Below are 20,427 nucleotides of genomic sequence, written 5' to 3'. Positions count from 1 at the left end.
GCATATTCCTTACTTCTGGCATTGTCCACCGAACAATGCATCCTTGTCTTTTCCACTCACGATGGAAGCATCTCAGGCAAACCTTCTCTGGGAAATGGGATGAAATCACATTTCCTTCCCCAGAGGACGCACAGCTTAGCTTGCTCTGGGGGAAAAGATGCAGATACAACACACAGACACCAATTCCACAGTACCAGACAACACTTGCAGCAACCCAAATGTTCTCGAACACTGTGGAGACTCCATCTGGTTTCAGGAATCTTTTGTTAATTGCCCCACCGGGCTTGGGGGATCTGGGACTGCGCAGGGTTGTCTAGGTCTTGCTGCTGTCACTACAGACTTAGGGGTTGATTTTTAGGGTCGTGGTGTGCCGCTCCAAAAACAAGACTTTGCCACCGCCCAGAAACTTCTTGGCCACCACACTATGTTTTCCTCCTGTGGAATAAGAGTGCCTTGTGCCTGTGTTTGGTTTTAAGTCCATGTGCCTTAAAGCTGTGTTCTCAAAGCAAAAAGTATGTTGGCAATTTGAGCCCAGCAAATGCTCGTGCTGGCCTCTGGGGCTCCCTTTGCTGTTTTCTTGTGGTCGGGTACAGAGCCTATTCTGTTTCGAGTAATAGCCCCACAGAACCCACTGGCAAGCCATGAAAACAACAGCTATGCTTATCAGAAGATGAAGAGAAGTGTGCAAAGAAGCCCCTGAGAAATTATTTTAAGCCCTCCCCCTCTCCCTACCAGGTTCCCGAATCACTAATGGAATAACCCTTCAGCAAACCAGGCAGTGGGACCTGATCCAGGGCCTTGCAGACTTGGAAGGCTCTTTAAGACCGGCTGGTTCTCTGGCCACACTTTTTCAAAGACTCTGAAGCCTGAGGCTGAGGGAAGACAAGAAAGTGTGTGAGATCCTGTGGCTGGAGGGTGGCAACGCAGGGCCATTGAGGAGGTCTCTGACCCAAAGTTCTATGCTCCTAACACTTTTTTCAAGGTGACCAAGAATCCCACAAATTGCTCTGGGATCTTCCCACCGTCAACACGATCCTGGCCTGCCAGGAGACAGGGCAGGTCCTGGCAGGTGGCATTCCAGGTCAAGCTCAGGTGCAGTCATCTATCACCGAGCCCTCTGAACAACAAATGGCAACAGCCCAGACCACAAAAGGAGAGGATGCTGTATACTCTCACAATGCTCCCACACACAGCATTTCAGGGCACACCCAGTTCAGCTGGGGGTCACTGGGCAAGCACACGGTCCAGTGCACTGTCCACCTGCTGGTGGACATCGGACAACCTCGCCCCAACCCCCTTCGTACTTCTCCACGATGAGTTTATATCATAGTTTCTTTCTTACAAATATGTGGGTAGTGTAGAGCATTGGTCAATTAGGACGCACATTTTATAGGGAATTAGTATGCACACTACTCGCTCCTGGCTCTTCAAAATGATCCTTTCAGTTCAAGAAAACTTCAATCGCGAAATGCCTTCTCACCAGCAGTCAGGGACTTGGACCCTCCCTGAATTCCCAACCTGTCGTGTGCCAGACCATACCTGCCTGGCCCCCAGGTGTACTGAAAACACTGTAGTTTTGCCACCTCCCATCTGCTACCCTCCCATGCTCCACACTAGTCCCTATGCCTGCTGAAACACGATCTCTGCTGGAAACCGCACCCTCCTCCCCAGCTCCAAGTGCTAATGAATCCAGTTCTGTGTTTTCCACTGCACTTAGTTTAAATCTTAATTACCATTTTTATTATGGCCTGTTTTTAGATAGCGGAGTATTTCCACCTCCCCTGTCTACGACTTTGAGGTCAGGGTCACTGCCCACTCATCTTTGTATCCTGCCCAGGGCATCACCTGCCATGTGTGCGCTTCATACACATACCCCTGGAGTATGGAAGGGAAAAAAAAAAAAAAAAAAAAAAAAGAAAAGAAAAACTACGGGAAATTAGAGAAAAAAAAATGTGCAGAAAGGAGGCCTGGTCTCCAGGGCATGCTAACGTTTTTATTCTGTCGTTCTCATGACTTCTCTTCGAAGACCTGAGATAAAAACACTCCCAAGAAGTCCCAGATCCACCCTCTCCCCTCTTAAAATGATAAAGCCTGGGTCCTTGGTCTAGGTGTGGGGTAGGAAGGGACCAGGGCATCAAATCCTGGAACCAGCCCCCCGGAGCATGGCTGATTCAGCAGGGATTGCTGGTGTCCACCTCCAGAAGGATGCAGTGAGCCAAAACTGGACTTTCAAATCCCAATCCAAATCCTCCCGTTGCCGCCTTGGACGAGTCACTTATTTTCTCTGAGCCTTGGGTGCCCCATCTGTAGAATGTTAAGGGAGCATAAAAGATTACTGTTACCATGAGCACTTGCTGAAAGTGTCCCTCAGATGTGCTGTCATGCATCCCCTGGCTGTGTGGGGTAGACCATGACTCTTCTGGACTCGACTACAAGGAGGGAAGCACAGCTCATGCTTTCAATCCTCCTAATCCTTCAAACAAATATTTCATCTCAATCAAGAAAAATGTTACCTTTCAGCAAAAATCTAAGGGGCTCACCTGTGCTTAACGGTCCTTCCTTGACATTCCATAGTACAGGACCTAGTCCTCCGACTCAAGATGCCTGCTGAATACCTCCATCACTTACAAACGTCTCCAGGAAGCAGTTTCTGAGACACATCTGAAACTAGCTTCTTGGGCCCACAGCCTCCATCGCACTCTCTACCTGCCTCCTGAGCCCAACCCATGTGAAAAAGTACTTCCAGAAGCTTGTTCCTGTCCAAAGTGAACCACAAGTATAGTCAAGGTAACAAAACTGAGGAAGACGCATCATTTCAAGAAGTGAGCCCAAAGGGAACGCTCTGGAATCACTGCTTCAACCTTCAGCCCTAGCCTCCTGTGCTTCTGAGGCTCAGTGCATTTTGGCAGACTCCAGTCCTCCAAATTTATCCCTGTGGGTCCCCCAGATCTGACGGGATCCTTTGTCAGGGACCTCTCTTCCCCTCCACAGGGGCCGCTCTGCTCTCTAGCTCAGGGTCCCAGGGCGGCTGCATGCGCAGGGCCGGCTCGCCCCCCAGACCTCAGCCTGTCACTTCTGCAGCCCTCCCCATGCTGGGCGCCACACTCACTTTCCTGCCTTCTCTGCTAGGAGCCCATGAAGACAGGGGCTGTCTTTTGACTGCTTTCCTTCCAGAACCCTGCTCCTAATCACCCCGTGAAGGAGCAGACCACCGCCAACCTGGGCAGGAGGACCAGACGCTCTTGGCTCTGATGGCAAACACGCAGCCTGGAAAGGACCCCCACACAGGCCCTGCTCAGACACCAGGTATTTTGCAAGGGGACAAGGGCCCCTTAGTGGCTGACGGTCTAGCTATGAATCAGCAGCTGAGAGAGGAGAGACTGTGCCTTCATTCTGGAGCTTCCAAGGAGGGCAAGTGGCACACTGCATGGCTGCCCTACTTAGCCAGCCTCCTTCCTCTCTCTAAACTGTGCCACAGGATTCTGAACACTGGCATGACCTGGAATGCTCAAGAACGTCAATCAACTTCCCAGGGACTAGCAAGTGCAGGAAAACAATGTGCCAGCACCACTCTCAGGCCATGAGGACCACTACTACTCATCTGAGCAGTCATCATTCGCCCCAGACATCCAGGTGCCTAGTTTAACCGGAGAGAATAAAGACAAGTTCGCTGTGACTGAACGGAAAAGACTGGATGGCCTCAGGGTCCCCAGTTCAAGATTCCAGCTGTCAGTTGGTAGTTGTAGGGTCAAGGTCAAATCGCTCTGAGCCTGTTTCCTCATCCAAACACCAGGGATGACAATGCTTCCTTGTAACGCTGCCGAAAGGACTAAGATGAGGTTCCAGAGAAGACGTGTGTGGCCCCAAATATGGCACGCAGTGTGCACATACTGAACTTTAGGAGAAGCGAAAATGCGTCGGACGGCACCTGAGCGAAAGTACACACACTTGCAAGCCATTCGGAAGAAGAGTTAGTGCTCTCACGCGCCCTGGCTGAAAGCCCAAACTTTCAGGAAATTCCTAATGAAACAGGAAGTAGCATATTTTCCCAGATAACCTCCACTTTATCCCTTTTATTTCCAGGCTACAGTTTTTAATGACCCTCTTTGCTGAACTACTGCTCTTCAAAGAGACTTATTTTACAGTGAGGAAGTTGAAGCTCGGTGCTGTCTGAGCTCTTAAGGAAAAGGGTGAAATCTCGCCATCTGCAACAACGTGGATGGGCCTAGAGGGTATTATGCTAAGTGAAGTAACGCACACAGGGAAAGACCATCACTGAACGATTTCACTTCTTTGCGGACTCCAAAGAATAAAACAAACAAAACAGAAAGAGACTCATAAATACAGAGCACTGCTGGTTGCCAGAAGGGAGGAAGGGTGGGAGGGGGGTGGGCAAAATAGGGGAAGGGGATGAAGAAGTACAGCCTTCCAGTTATACAATCAGTCATGGGGATGTCATTTACAGCATGGGGAATACAGTCAACAATACAGTAATAACTCCATATGGTGACAGAGTAACCAGGCCTCTCTGAGCAATCATTTTGTACATTTGTAATGTATAAAAATACCAAAACACTACGTTGGCTACCTGAAACTAATATAATACTGTAGTGGGTCAATTATACATCAACTGAAGACAAAGAAAGAATTAAGCAAAGGGACAAGGCAGAGACGGGCAGCGTTACAGAGGGAGGAAGCCCGGGCTTAGTTAGGAGCTGGGCTCCTCCTGATTCTTGGGGACACCGGGCTTGCACATCTGTGTCTCCGTCTCGTGATTTAAAAGAGGCAGAGGCCTAATCTCTGGGCCCCTTCCTGCTTTAACATGATCTGACTGTACAAGCTACAACGACCAGAGATTGTACTCAGGAGCTGGCGCTCCCCCCAACAATTAACGCACAGAAGCTCTGTCACTACGGACACCCTGTGCAGGGCACCCCTTTGGGAAGGTGGACAGGCTGGTTAATTTCTTCCGGTTCACCGGCTCTGAGGAGACCGAGGAGGAGACGCCAGTGACCGTTCCGGGAAGAAGCCGCCTCCTCACCCGCCACAGAAGCCATCCGGCTGCCAGAGACACCGGGTCCTCCGCTTGCTAGGCCTCGGGCAGAGCCCGCAGATGGACTTTCCTTAAAGGAGAATTTGTTTCTTGCAAAAGGCCGGTGGCCCTTACTGATTCTAAGACTGCAGTGTGACTTAAGGCTCACAGAACAGATGATCTGGAACTGACCAGGGATGAAATTTTAGTTTCTAGATGGGTTTTCTGGCGGGCTGAGGGAATCAAGAGTTGGAGGCAAACGAGCATGCCAGCTGCGTTCTCTTCTGTTAGCTCCTGATGCTCTTCAAACTCGCCTCGGTGCGACGCCACCAGCTGCAAAGCCAGGCTGCCCGAGGCCGGCTTCCGCTCCCCAAGGCAGAGCACACCCCATCTCTGGGCAGGCGTCATAGCAACGTTGCCTGCCACGTAAAATACAGAACACCCAGGTAAATCTGAATTTCAAACAAACGGCACATCGCTTTTTGCTCTAAGTATGTTCCATGCAACATTGGGGCATGCTTACGAGGAAAAAAAGATTCGTTGTTTATCTGCAATTCCAATTTAACTGGGCACCCTGCATTTCTATTTGCTAAATATGGTAGCCTTAATTGCACTCAGTTCAAGCAAAGACCGGTTGGTTCTTAGTCTCAAAAGCGTAACAACATCCTACAACCAACCTCTCCCCTGCCAAAACAAAAAAACGCTCAATACAAAACTTGTCTTTTTATTTCAAGATGTGGTTTTAAAAAGCAGGTCCGTAAGTATCAAATAAAAAACAGAAAAAAAGAGATGTAGCTCCTTGGAAGTCTCCCTAAGAGCTCAGAGTGCCACTGGCCACAGGCACTGGTGCCAGCCAGCTCTTTGGGCAACCCCACCGGCTTCCAACTGGTCAGGGTAGGGGGAGAGGGGAGGAGGCCGGTGTGGGCGGGGGCGGGGGGAGTGCAGAAGAATGAGAGGAAGCAGCGCGAGAGCTCAAGCCACAGCACTTCACGTCCCTCTACAGACAGCAACACCCACCTATGGTCAAGTTAACTGTGAGATAAAAGAAAAAGTCACTGATTTTATAGAATGCCCGGTAGTGGAGGGACACACACATCCCTGCCCCACCCTCGCCCCTGACTTCTCCCAGTCTCTGCACTTGGGCTGGTAACCAGGTAACCCTCCCACGCACTGCGGGCATTCCGGGCTTCTGGGCAGACGGCGCTCAGGGCCTCCGGCGGTTCACTGTGCTGGGGCAGGTGAAGAGACAAAAGACCTCCCCGAGTTTTTCTGAAATTATGTTTATTATTCTGGTCAAAAGTTACTCATATAAATGCAGTGGTCTTAAATTTTTATTTTGCATGGTTGACTAGCCTGAATAACGAGCTTGCAGTCTGAGGCAGTTTTCAGAAGCTTTGCTCTTCAAAATGGTGTTAGCGTTGTTGTAGGGCAAAGTCCTCACCAACAAAAAAATCACACGAATGAAATGAAGTCAAGAACAACGTGCTGGTACCACAGATTACAAAGCGGCCCTAAGCCGAGCCCTTCCCCAACCTCTTAGGGCAAGGGAGATCAAGAGCTAAAAAATACCTTCGAAAAATCAAATGGCACCTGTAACACACTCTTACATAAGGGTCAAGTCTGTAAATTATTAATCCATGGTACTCAAAAGTGATAGAATTAAATATAAAGCTATAATCTGGTAAATCTTCTCACTTCCTCTTCTTCGTGGAATATAGTTTTTCTTCAAGTGGGACTGGGACAATCCCTTCACACGCTTTTACTTCCTGGGTCAGAGGGTGTTTTACAACATTCGGTCTAATCACATCAATGTCTCGAGACAAATGTTCCATTATGCTTTCCACAGCGGTTGTTGGTGCATAAAAATCCACCAAGAAATACCTGCAATAAAATAAAAATGTGTGAATTCCTGCATTCTGAAATATAACACTTCCACTATTTTGGACAATGTTTTCTACTCCTGCCCAGATAAAGATCAACTACACAAAAACACATACACACCTTTGTCAAAATAGAAAGTACGAGCTGACCAGCTAAACAGAAGTGTTTGCCCACCCCCCACCCTTCCTATGGCTCTTCTCATTAACACCCTCAGGAAAATCCGAATCCAAACTCTGTGGTAGCAAAAAGTGCCGTGACTTTACATAGAGAGGGAAATAGAGACAATATGGTAAAATGATGGGTTTAAGAACAGAATTTACTATTCAACAAGGCTAGATTTTGCAAACTATTTTTGAGAAAACATCTTATTAGGGAAGGCCTTATAGTTTTCCAAAGGGTTACACAAGTAACTCAGTGCACCAGAGAGAGTGCAGACCACCAGCCACACTTCACAAATAAGGAAAAACATTCTGAAAGGCCTGGGACTTGTCTAAGACTACCCTCCATGTTCAAGAACTGACAAAGACCAGAAAGAAAATTCTGTGAATCCTGAGTAAGACAAAGAATTTAATGTTCCTCCACTCAAAGCAGAATAACGCAGAAGGGCATCTCCTACAGCTCACTGGCTTCACCACATCAACAACTGGATCGGCTCAGCTGGTTGATGTCACAAAAGCAGCAGCAGCCCTTCTCCCTGCCCACGCCCTCCGCTCAGTTCTAAAAGTTTAAGCCTCCCTTGTACCATTTGGTTTGAACCACAGTGCTGCAAAAGGCCAGTTTTCAGTGCAGCCATTCAGAATTCTGCAGTGTTCCATCTGGCTAAGGCGACCTTTGACATCACTTACTTTGTTCCAGCCACACTCTCCTCCCCGAACATATTCCCATCCTAGGTCTTCATTCTCACTGTTCCTTCTGCCAGAAATGTTCTTCGCTCGAGTTCCCCATAGCTCACCCCTCACCTCTGTCATGTCTCTGTCCAAATGTCACCTTGTAGAGAGGACCTCTTTGATCACTTCTCCTAATGCAACATCCTCCTTGCTCCACGTACCAAGCCTCATTACTCTCTCTTACTCTCTGTTTTTTCCCACAGAGCTTATCACCACCGATACAGCATATAGTTGTTTACTGTCTATCTCACTCCACCAAAACATAGTTGCCGTAAGAAGGACTTTGTTAATCTCTCCCCAGCACCCTGAACAGAGACTAACACACAGCAGGTCCACAGTAAATATCTGACAGCAGTAGTGTTATGTTAGCATGAAAGGTGGAATTCTCACGGAAAGCAGGAGAGACCAAACTGAAAATGGACAAATTCAACAAGGAAGGAAGTTACAGGGAAAAGGATGACGTTTTGTGTAATTCCATACAAAGAGGGTTCAAACTCACAAAACAATTTGCCAGGTGATCGTTCACCCTTAGCCAAGCCTAGTGGGAAAGTTTTTCAAGTAAATAATTATTCAAAGTGGAATGGAAGAAAAACATATACTATGCAAAAACATTAATCAAAAGAAAGCTTCAGTGGCTACAATAATATTAAAGTAGATCTCAGAGCAAAGAAAATTACGAGGGATAGAAAAAGATAGTATGTAACAATCAGTTCACCAAGAAGACACAGCAATCCTAAATGTGTATGTATCAAACAACAGAATTTCCTCATACAGGAAGAAAACTAACAGAACTGACAAGGGAAATCCACAACTATAGTTGGTGACTTTTAATATTCCTCTCAGTAATCAATAAAACTAGTATACAGAAAACCAGCAAGGATATACAAAAAATGAGCACCACCATCAACCAACTAGGTCTGATCTTTATAGACCCTCCGAACAAAAAGAGCAGAATACACATTGTTCTCAACTGCTAACAGCACATTTACCAAGGTCAACCATATTCTGGGCCATAAAACAAGTCTCAATAAATCTAAAGGGACTTGAATCACACAGAAAAAACTCGGGAAAGTCTCCAAATACTTGAAAACTAAACATACATCTAAATAGCCTACAGGTCAAATAAGAAGTCAAAAGGAAATGTGAATTGAATGAAAATGAAAGCAACATATCAGAATGCCACTAAAGCAGGAAATTTATAGCACTAAACACTTATGTAAGAAAAGAGGAAAAGCCTCAAAATTTCTACCTTAAAAAAAACAGAAAAAGAAGAGCAAATTAAGCACAAACTAAGACAAAAAAAAAAAAAAGAGAAGAGAAGAGAAGAGAGAAGAAAAGGAAGGAAGGAAGGAAGGAAGGAAGGAAGGAAGGAAGGAAGAAAAAATAAAGATCAGAGCAGAAATCTCTGAAGCAGAAAACAGAAAAACAAGAAAACATCAACAAAACCAAATAAATACTAGTTCACCGAGATCAGTAAAACTGATACATCTCTAGTCAGACTGATCAGTAGAAAAAAATAAAGAGACAAATTACTAATATTCAGGAATGGGAGAGGTGAAATGATAACAGGATGTGACAGACTATTATTATAAACAAATTTTGCAATAAATTTGACAACTTAGATGAAATTCCTTGAAAAAATGCAAACTACCAAAACTCACTCCAAAAGAAATAGATAACCTGGATAGCCCTATATCTATTAAAGAAATTAAATTTGTAGTTATAAGCGTTTCCACAAAGAAAACCAAAGACCCACATGGTTTCACCAATTTTGAATTCCACCAAACGTCTGAGGGGGAAATTTTGTGCCAGTTTTGGCACAAACTGGTCCAGAAAATAAGAAAACACTTCTCAATGTGTTCTATGAAGCCAGCATTACCCTTATGGCAAAACAAGGCAAAGACATTACAAAAAAAGAAAAAAACTGATCAGTATCTCTCATGAACATAAATGAAAAAAAATTTTAGCAAATTGACTACTAAAATATATGAAAAGAATAATGTATCATGATCAGGCAGAGTTTATCACAGAAAGCAAGACTGGTTTAACATTTTAAATCAATGTAAATCCTATTAGCAAACTAAAAAAGAAAAATCATGTGATCATTCCAATAATAGCAAAAAAAAAAAAAAAAAAAAAAAGCAGCAGCATTTAACAAAATTTCATATCCATTTCTGATAAACTCTCCACAAAGTAAGACTACAAAGGAACTTCTTCAACCTTACAAAAGGCATCTCTGCAAAACCTAGAACTAACTAACATCATATCAACTGGTGAAAGTCTGAATCTTTTCTCCTGAGACTGGGAATAAACAAGGGTGTCTGTTCTCACCATTTCTATTCAATATTTTACTAGAGACTCTTGCCAGTGCAACAAGGCAAGAAAAAAAAGAAAAGGTATCCAGATTGATAAGTAGTAAACTTGTCTATATTTACACATGAAATGACTGGGTATACAAGAGGATCTAAAGAAATTTATAAAAAAGATACTAGAATATGTGAGTTTAGCAAGGTTGCAAGACACAAGATCAGTATACAAAAGTCAACTATATTTCTATATATTAGCAACAAATAATAACACCTTGAAATGAAATATGAAGTACTTAAGGATAAATCTGACAAAAGGTATGCAAGACCTCTACACCAAAAACCATAAAACATTACTGAAACAAATTAAAGAAAACCCACCTAAATGGAGGTTTATGTAGATGTCAATTCTCTAAAACTGATCAATAAATTCAAAAGAATCCCAATCAAAATCCCTAAAAGACACTTTTATTAGATATTGATGAACTGATTTTAAGGTACACAGAGAAATTCAAAGGATCTAGAACAGCCAAAACAACTCTGATAAAGAATAAAGTTGAAGAACTAACACTGATTTCAAGACTCATTATAAAGCTAGAGTAATCAAGGCACTATGGTATTTGTATAAAGATACCCAAACAGATCAGTAGAACAGAGTCCAGAAACAGATCCATATACGCACAGCTGATTTTTGACCAAAGGCAATTCAGTCAAGTGTCTTTTCAACAAATGGTGGCCAACAATTCTATATATGTATGCAAAAAAGGAACTTCGATCCATACTTGTATCATATACAAAAATTAACTCAAATGGGACACAGATCTGAAATATAAAACACAAAGCTATAAAACTGGAAGAAAACAAGAGAAAACCTCTGTGGCCTTGAGTTAAGCAAAGATTCTTTAGACATGACACTAAAAGCAAAATCCATAAAGAAAAATGTGATAAACTAGACTTCATCAAAATTAAAAATTGCTCTTTGAAAGATACTGCTAATAAAAAAGACAAGTGACAGGCTGGGATTTGCAAATCCCATGTCTGATAAAGGACTTGTTTCTAGAATATAAAGAACTCTCATTTAATTAAAAAAAAAAATTTTAATGGGGCATAAAATGTGAATGGCCTTTTCACCAAAGATATATTCTGGCAAAGAAGCACATGAGAAAGATGCTTAATAGGACTAGTCATTAGAGAAATGCAAATTAAAACCACAAAGAGATACCTACTATATAAGCTAAAATTAAGAAGACTGAACAATACCAAGTGTTGGTGAGGAAAGACAGGAACTGGCATTCTCACACACTGCTGGTGGGATTGCAAAATGATACAACTTTTTTGGCATTTTCTTAAAAGTTAAACATACACACTTGCCATTATGATCAAGCCATTCTACTCCCAGGTATTTATCCAAGAAAATTAAAACATTAGTCCTTACAACAATTTGTACAGGAGTGCTCACAGCAGCAACACTTACAATCCCAAACTGGAAACAGAAAATATCCAACAACATGTAAACCAATAAACAAACTATGGTATACGATGGAATAGTACTCAGCTATAAAAAGGAATAAGCTATTGATACACACTATTGATGAATCTCAGAATAATTTGGCTGACTGAAAGAAACTATGGTTAAAAAAAAAGGCGGGGGGGGGGGTACATGCTGTCTGATTGTATCTAAGTAAGATTCTAGAAAACAGAAACTAATCTATAGTGAAAGAAAGCAGACCAGTGGTTGTCATAGACGGGAAACAAGTGGAGGGAAGGATCACAAGAGGCAGGAGGGAACTTCCGGGGTGACCAGTCTCCTTATTGTCTTGCTTGTAGTGATTTCATGGGTATATATACATATGTCAAACATATATTGTGGGTATATATACATATGATACATATGTGAATGTATTATGTATACGTATTACATTACGTAATATGTATTAATAAAAGCATGTAGTTTACTGTGTTGTCAATTATATCTCTGTAAGGCTGTTGATTTAATCATGGTACATAGAAAGCTGAAAGGGCAGGACTTGGTGAATGATTTGATATGGGTGGCAGTGATGAGGGAGCAATTACAGATAATGAAGCCGCCCAGAATTTCTCAAGAAATGAAACAGGAGCGCCTGGGTGGCTCAGTCAGTCGAGCATCTGATTTTGGCTCAGGTCATGATCTCACGTTCATGGTTTTGAGGTCCCCCACCCCCCACCCCATTGGGCTCTGTGCTGACAGCTCACATCCTGGAACCTGCTTTGGATTCTGTGTCTCCCTCTCTCTCTGCCCTTCCCTTGCTTGTGCTCTGTCTCTCAAAACATAAAATAAAACGTTAAAAAAAAATCAAAAAAGAAAAAAAAAGAAATGAAATAAAAATGGTGTAAAGTCCTCTATCATCGGGCAAACTTCTAGGAAGTGACTTTTACCTCTGCTCACTGATGATATTACCATTTGTACTTACCATGAAAATCACACACCAACCTGGCCAAATTCTCCAAGGTGTAATTCCACTGGTTTATTTCTGCACCACATGGAAGGCACGAGATTTGCAAATCATCAAACTTAAGAACTGCTCATTTGTTCGATTTTTAATTATTGATTACTTACCTTGAGTAAGGCTCTAATATAGAACCTAAAAAGTTACTGTGATCAATCATAAATTACCTTCTCTTTGCCAATCCCCAGCCCTTTATCCAACTCCCCCAAGCCCCAGTAACTATGGTGGCCCGGTGGGCAGGGCAGGGAACTCTCTCACTCAACACTGCCCCAGCATTTCTTTCTTCCTATTTCATTCATTTGTTCTTTCATTCTGTATTCATCAAAATGTCCCTCCAAACTACCACAGACAACTTAGGACCTCACCCTCTGTTTGCCAACATTCCCACCATACTTAATTCTACAGTTCCTTCCTCTTCCCTTGCTTTTCATCTAGTTTCCCTAGACTAGTCTTCCTCTTTTGCTTTATTACACTTAAAGCCGTGTGCTTATAGCCTGAGGCAGTGTGCTGGTGAAATGCCACATATCACACATAGGGTAATATGGAAAAACGTGCTAAAGCAAGGGCTGGACATGCTCTGGGCACTCAATAACCCAGGCAATCACTACTGGCAGCCCTTGAAGTATTCCAAGTGCCCACTACCTCCAGAAGGCCCACAGACATCTCCTGCTCTAGAGTTAAGCCTGGCTTTCTTTACAGTCCAGTATTCAAGTTATTCAAATACCGCATGTGGGCTTCAGCAACCATTGTTTTCTTCCATTTTCCATTCAAGTGTACCAGAGGCATTTTTGTGGGCTAGCCTCAGTGTCTACTAAACATGTTTCTAAAAGAAAGCGGGTGTACAGTTGCCAACGACCAACTCAACTGCCCACAGCTCAACTCTCGTGCAGTCTTCCTGAACAACATTCTCCATACACTCGCATTCACCAAATAATCCTAAGACATCCAAAGCTTCTGGATACCATTTTGTGATAAGGATAAAAATACCCAAGGATAGAAGGAAGCTAGATGCCAGATATTATCAGAAACCTCCTATTCCAGAAATTAAAAGGAAAGGGTCTTACATAGAACTTTCTAATTTTCAAAGTGCTTTCACATCTTTCAGATAGCTTCTGAGGAAGAGGATAAGCAGGAAGTAGAAGCTCCACCCCACGTGGCCCATTCAGAAAACGCAAGAGGAAGTTCCTCTGGGTGTTATTCTGGTCCAGGAGCCCTCTCTTAGCAACACTACTGCTTTAGCAGTTTTCAAAGTGGGCCTCCTAGAGATGGCCTCCTTTGAGTTTCAGAATGATTAAGTCACTAGCTCAAGGTCACTCAGCTACTGAGTGGCCACAGCCAGGTTTCTAACAGAGCAGATCTTTTGACTCCAGGATACAAGAAGCCCACACACTGCTCTGGGACCAATGGGTTACAGAATCACAGAACGTAAGTGCTGGAGGGGACCATGAAGACAATGCAGTTCAACCCCTTCATGTCACTTATGAGGGAACTGGGGAACTGATCTGCTCCAGGTCACAGGGTAAAAAGCAAGTTCCAGACTTCAGGGCCCATAGTTCCTCACTCTATCAACCACATCTCTTGGTTCCTGCAGCCAGAATTCTGGAGGTTTCTCAAGGATAAGGAGAAGTGCTAGAAAAGCCTGGAAGTCCTAAGACTGGGCTGCAACTTGGCTTCTGGAAGATCGCTGTTACTATAAAAACGCTTACAGCCTTTACCTTTTACCTACTCTGCCTTCCCCCTACCAGTCCTGACACTCCTCTAGCAACCAAACCTAAACAAGAGAACTGGCCAAAATGCAAATGCGTTTGTGCCCACCACCACAGCTGTGACAGTCATTTCATGCTCATCACCCTGCTGATCTGTGCCTAGGGTTCGTGTGGGCAAAGACTGCTTCTACTCCCATGCTCCTTATTATACCGTGGAAATTTCCACAAAAATGCAACACCACCAAAACGGAAAAGAGGGGAAGTGGCTCAGAGAGGGGCAGATGTTACTGTGTTCACCAGTCCTGGGTGAGGGCTGAACCTCCTACCTCCCCTGCTCCCTCCTAGGGCATTAAGTCTGGTCTCACCCCACCATGAGGGAACCAAGCATAAGTCCAGGACAAACTCAGTCTCCATCTACCTCAGTGGCCCAAGCCCACGGGTCAATGGTCTGTTATGGCTTCCCCACATAAAAAAGACTATGACCAATTCCTGGTTGTTGCCAGTATATATTTTCACGTAAGTGGACAAACTGAACTGGTCAGTGAACATCTACTATGGGCACACCTCAGAGGGAGGCTAAAAAGGAGGAACATAATGGCATGGACCACCCAGAACATGTAGTCCAGGCAGGGAGAGAGGTCACAGGGCTACTGGGCTGGCAGAAACCTGGGCTCCCACTATTTACACCGGTCTGCCAGTTCTGGAGGAGACTGTGGCGATGATGAGGTGGTCATGGACATCCGCCTCCTGGCGGCTGGGCTTTTCTTACTACAGAAGGATGACCCGAGGAATGACAGGGGCAGGAGAGAGTACCAAGCGCAGCCCTGCATTTCCAGTTTTGCACACAAAGTGAAGCCTAGAAACAGCCTACTTAGAATAGGGGGTTGGGCAGCTCCTGATGCCTGCAAGGATCCCTTTCCTGTGACCACACAGGTCCATAACAGAACTGAAAAAGTGGGAGTTAGGCTAAAAAAAATGACCTTGAACTCCCCTGATACCCACTCCTTACATCCCAAAGGCTACCCGGGAGAAACCATTCTGAAACCCAGGTAAGTTGCTGTTCAAGGCAAGGGAGCCAAAAGAGGAATGTCTCAGTGTCTCCAGAGGAATCCGAGAGGCCCTGCCCTCCCCTTCAGCCTGGCCCTCGGGGAGGGGAGGATCAAGAGGATTCAATGACCACAATTAAATACCAATTTTTCCTTCTTCCCCTAACCAAGCAAGCCAGAACCAAAATACAAGACCAAAGTCACAACACATGTGGACTCTCTCTTACCTCCATCCTCACGATTTGAGCTTGAAAAGAGCAGAGAAGTAGGACTACAACTGCCACTGCCTAGACATCCCCAAAAGCTGGCATTCCAATAAGGAAAAATAGTTCTTCAGTTAGCCCTCCATTCCCCAAACAGTGTTTAAGTCAGCGAATGGACAGATCATTTTGGAGAACCCAGCTTAGTGATCTAAAGTCTAATTACATTATACACTCCCAGCACCTTCAACCCTGTGCTGCTCGGTGGCACCGGCGAGCTGGTTCTGCGCACCAGGCGGCCAGGGCTGATGGAAGCATCGCCACTGCCTGAAACACGAAGCCCAGCAGTGTTTACATTTAAATGGGGGTTTTCCCACGTGTGGTTCTAATGAATCACTTCACCTACAAGGTAGAAATCAGCTTTACCCAGGCATCTCTCTTTCCTACAGAAAAGCACTGACCTTCTATGCAGCACCAACTCTGCAGAAGCACGTGAAGCGGTGACTGACACCAGGCGAGGAGAGAAAGGACAGAAAGAGGTTCAATACACAAATGCAATTCTCACTGCAGGTTCCAGTGTTCAAAAGCTGGAGGGAACTATTTCATGGATAGAACCTGCCCCCATATTCAAGGTGGTAATTTACCTTCCTCGGTATTTCTTAAGACACTCTCAACACTACAAATCTCTCCACTACTGTGACTGAAAACCCCAGGGATCTGAGAAGATGCAGAGAAATGGGTTCCCCAGGACAGACTGAGCCCGATACTGGAAAATGATGCCACTAGGAACACTCCACCCACAGCAGTGTCTTCATGGGGCGCGGAGGGGAGGCAGCAGCAGCATCTCTTCTCACTATCCTTTCCCCCCTCCTCTCTGGGGTCCTACCCCTTGTCTCCCTCAGTCACCTTGTGCCCAAGCTGTCACCAGCCCCCTCCCTGCCCCAGGTTGTTGAGGGAAGATATGCGTCTTCTGGCAACGCTCCTACGTTTAAAGGTCGTATTTGTTTTTTATTTCACTTTTGTTTTAACCCTGTTATTTACAAGTTTACTGTAAAAGCGCTCGCTTGAATTTGAGTTATGTTCTTTGTCTCTGTTTCTCTCAGACACAGTCACACACTCACAGCCTCCCCTTCCCCCTGGCAGACAAGTGGAAATTTCCACTGAAGCGCTGAGTGGCTCACGGTGGGTGGGGGGTGGAGAAGGGGGATGGGAGGGATTTGAAACCATGGAGCATCTTCGAGCCTTTTTGAGAATAGGAAACAGATCCATCTGAATGCCAGTTTCTAGACTGTATCAGCTAAACCTTGCTGGCTTCAGGCTTCGCTGAGACAGTGAATTCTTCACCTTAAAACCAAGGAACACTCTGCGTGGAAAAGCCCTATTTCCTTTTATATCTGTTGGGTCTCATACATTTTTAAAACCACTAAACCTACAGCAGAATCCTTACAAATCTTGGGGCGCTGCCACTAAAAAAGAAACCTCCAAGGCCACAGCAGCCCTGCCTTGAAACCCAGTTGTGGAGCACCTTCACACAAGAATGGGGTCAGGATGCTGGCCTGGACTTAATGCTGGCAGGAAAGCACGAGAACATGGAAATGTTAGCTAACAGGAAAACTACAGAGAAGAATCAATCTCCTCTAGAGAGGGTGCCAGCTCTCTTGGAGTAAGCTGCAGACACATTTGGGGAGCGAGTCAGTAAAATTCCACTGATTCACCATAGTGCCGGTTATTTTTATCATTCTGCTTACCCGTAAATAGAAGGGCATCTTATATGTAGGCCAGCAGACCTTATAAGCACTTATTCACATTTTAATGCAAATGAGAATGGAGAAAGAAGGGAAGAAACAGGCAAGAAAAATCTCCTTCACTACTTCAGAGTGTCTTTACACACGCCTTCTGGAATAAGTCCTATCTCAACGCAGTAAAATCAGACCTGGTAAAAATGGTCAGAGCCAATCGGGGGCACCCTCTTAAAAACAAGCACACTGAAATATGGACCACAGTCTCTTCTACAGTTCTCTCTCCTCCACCAGAAAGCCTGCTCAGTCTCCGTCCAGCCCCATCTAGTGGAAAGAGAGCCTTCAACTAGTATGTGCAGTCCTGGAGTCTGACACTGGAGTGGTTCTGGCCGAGAGTGACAGACACCACGACTCAGAAAATGCCTGTCCTTTTTAGCAAGGGTCTAAAGGAACATCTACTCCCGCTGCTCCCCTCTGCATATGTGACATCGTCCCCATTTAGACTCTGAGGAATGCAGTTAAGAATCTTTTACAACACCCACCTTCCCTTTCTGAGTTGATGAAGGTACCAAGGTGAACATCTGAAGGTACAAAGCAGAGAAAATCTAGTGGCCCCCAGGAGACCAAAGCAAATCCAGAGCTGAGAATAAATCTCAAGACTTGTAAGACCTGCCACCCCCCATGCCTTCCACAACTCTGAGTCCTGCTCCAATCGTTTCTAGACACTGCCTGGACACAACAGGTGGTGAGGCCAGAAGCCTCTATCTATCTGGAAAGCTGGTCCAGAAGACCCAAACTTCCCAACCACCCCAACCTGGCCCAAAGAGCAACAGAGCATCTGGCTAACTCCTTCCTTGTCTAAGTCACGTCACCTGGGGGACAACTTAACTAGTACGTGGAATCCGTACATCCATACGTCTGTACATCTGTACTTTCTTTCTGGCATACACTGGTATAATAATGAACACCAGGCACTGTCTCCTTCTCTGGGGAGACTCCCCAGATAACCCTGAGGTAGTGGTATCTCCCCTACCTACGCACTCTTCTACCCACACATCCTTCTTTTGGGCCGAGGTGGCACGTGTGTAGCAGTGGTATACAGCAGTCTGTGGCCGGTGCCTAGGTCAGCAATATGCTGGCAAGTCCCGGACTAGACTGACAACTCCTTGTGACCAGGAACCACAACAACCACAAGAACCATCCTAAGACCTAGGAATACCACCAGCACATATATTTCCTCCCATAAAATGCAAAAGCAACAAACACAAAATACCAACAGCACCACAATGTGATGTGGATTCTTGGAGGGCATCTAGGCTCACTCATTAGCCAGCTAAAAAACTACCTCTCACATACCAACCTCAGGATTCAAATCAGTGCCTCACCGAAAATTGATATGTGCCATGGCCTCCAGGGTTGTTCAAAGAGTTAAAAGCTTTTGAATGCTAGGGGCGCCTGGATGGTTCAGTCAGTGAAGCATCCTACTCTTGATTTCAGCTCAGGTCATGATCTCACAGTTCATGGGTTCGAGCCCCTCTTCCGGCTCTGTGCTGACGGCTCAGAGCCTGCTTGGGATTCTCTGTCTCCCCCTCTCTCTGCCCCTCCCCCACTCATGCCTGCTCTCTCTCTCTCAACAATAAATAAAGTTAAAAAAACAAAAACAAAAACTGGGGCACCTGGGTGGCTCAGTCAGTCGAGCATACGACTTTGGCTCAGGTTATGATCTCATGGTTCGTGAATGCAGACCCTGCGTCAGGCTCTGTGCTGACGGCTCAGAGCCTGGAGCCTGCTTCAGATTCTGTGTCTCCCTCTCTGTCTGTCCTTCCCCCCTGCTCATGCTCTGTCTCTCTCTCAAAAATAAACATTAAAAAAAATGTTTTAAAAAAACATTAAAAAAAAAAAACTTTTGAATGCTGAGTTCGTAACAAACAAGTCCACTGTTTCTTCTTAATCACCTCAAAAAAGTGAGCCTTCCCAGCACCTGGTACCTAATCCTGACACATAATCCACTAAATACATGTTTGTAACACCTTATGTGGCTACGTGCAGTGCACACACAGAACTTAGCAGATGAATGAAATGCCTGGTACAAACATCACTGGGGGTGGTGACCCTAGGGGAGGACCGGCTGAAGTCAACAGGACATCAGAGCATCCTCAAGCTCCACGCTGCCGACATCTGACACACCACTCGATTTAAATCTTTATCCAGGTAACTCCAAAATATATTAGCCCCTCATCTCCTCTCTTACCAAAAATCACTGTGAAGGGTATTAATGAGTGTTACAAAATAAAAGATAATGGTCAAATAAAGGTGACAAATGAAGGGATCTAACTGAAGGGCCTCTCACCATCACTACACTGATGTATGCTACACAGCTCTAGAAGGGATCAGACCACATCTAAATGCTCTCTCTCTCTCTCCCTCTCTCTCTCTCTCTCTCTCTCTCTCACATACACACACACACACACACACACACACCATTTTTTGGTGGAGCATATCTAGTATTTCAGAGACCACACTTTGGGAAACATCACCTTAAACAAACACATACCAGACATTGATTAATCCCAGAAAAACAAGCTTAAAACATGAACCTCCCCAACTGGGAGGTTCTGTGTCTACATAGAGCACACACATACATTACACTTTAAGAATGCTGCTCCTCCTTCGCTGAGGAGTCTGGAAGTACAAGAACCAAAAATAAAACTGCTAAATGTAAATGAACCAAGACATGCCACAGAGTCCTTGGTGGGGCACGTGCACCTCGTCAGGAGTCCGGAACGTAGGGCTAGACATCGTCAGCAGTTCTGGCTTAGTTCCAGGGAAGTTCTTCCAGGGTCTGAACTTATTCCGTCCACAAAAGAGGAACAGCAGCACCCAACCCCAGCACCGCACACAGAAGGCGGATCTCAAAGTGTGGTCCTTGGACAGAGGCATCAGCGCCACCCAAGTACTTGCGAGAAGTGCAAAATCTACAATGCTGGTCACACCAACCCTCAACAAAGTCAAATCCGCTACTTGGGAAAGGGGCAGAAGAAAACAATCCTAGTGTCCATCCCTGAGAGCACCTGAATGAGGGAACAGGCTTCTGTCCCTGCTCAGTGCCTTCCATCAGAGAACCTGACTAGTCATTCTTAGCTC

The 20,427-nt window shown here is 45.0% G+C and overlaps 1 protein-coding gene across 2 annotated transcripts in view; it reads right to left on the bottom strand.

Annotated features, from left to right (window-relative positions):
- Window positions 1–6,296: 6,296 nt before the first annotated feature.
- MRPS6 (mitochondrial ribosomal protein S6) overlaps window positions 6,297–20,427 on the bottom strand; it is a 67,876-nt gene continuing 53,745 nt past the window's right edge. For both annotated transcript variants that reach the window (XM_086675910.1, XM_086675909.1), the window contains exon 3: window positions 6,297–6,913. In XM_086675910.1, the coding sequence (XP_086532036.1) occupies window positions 6,724–6,913 (190 nt within the window). In that variant the 3' untranslated portion in view covers window positions 6,297–6,723. The remainder of the gene's footprint in view (window positions 6,914–20,427) is intronic.

This window comes from Puma concolor, chromosome C2 (assembly GCF_028749965.1).
Source record: "Puma concolor isolate L17-30 chromosome C2, mPumCon1.1.hap2, whole genome shotgun sequence".
NCBI lineage: Eukaryota > Metazoa > Chordata > Mammalia > Carnivora > Felidae > Puma > Puma concolor.
Note: the sequence above shows the minus strand (reverse complement) of the source record. Positions and strands in the feature narration are given on the sequence as shown.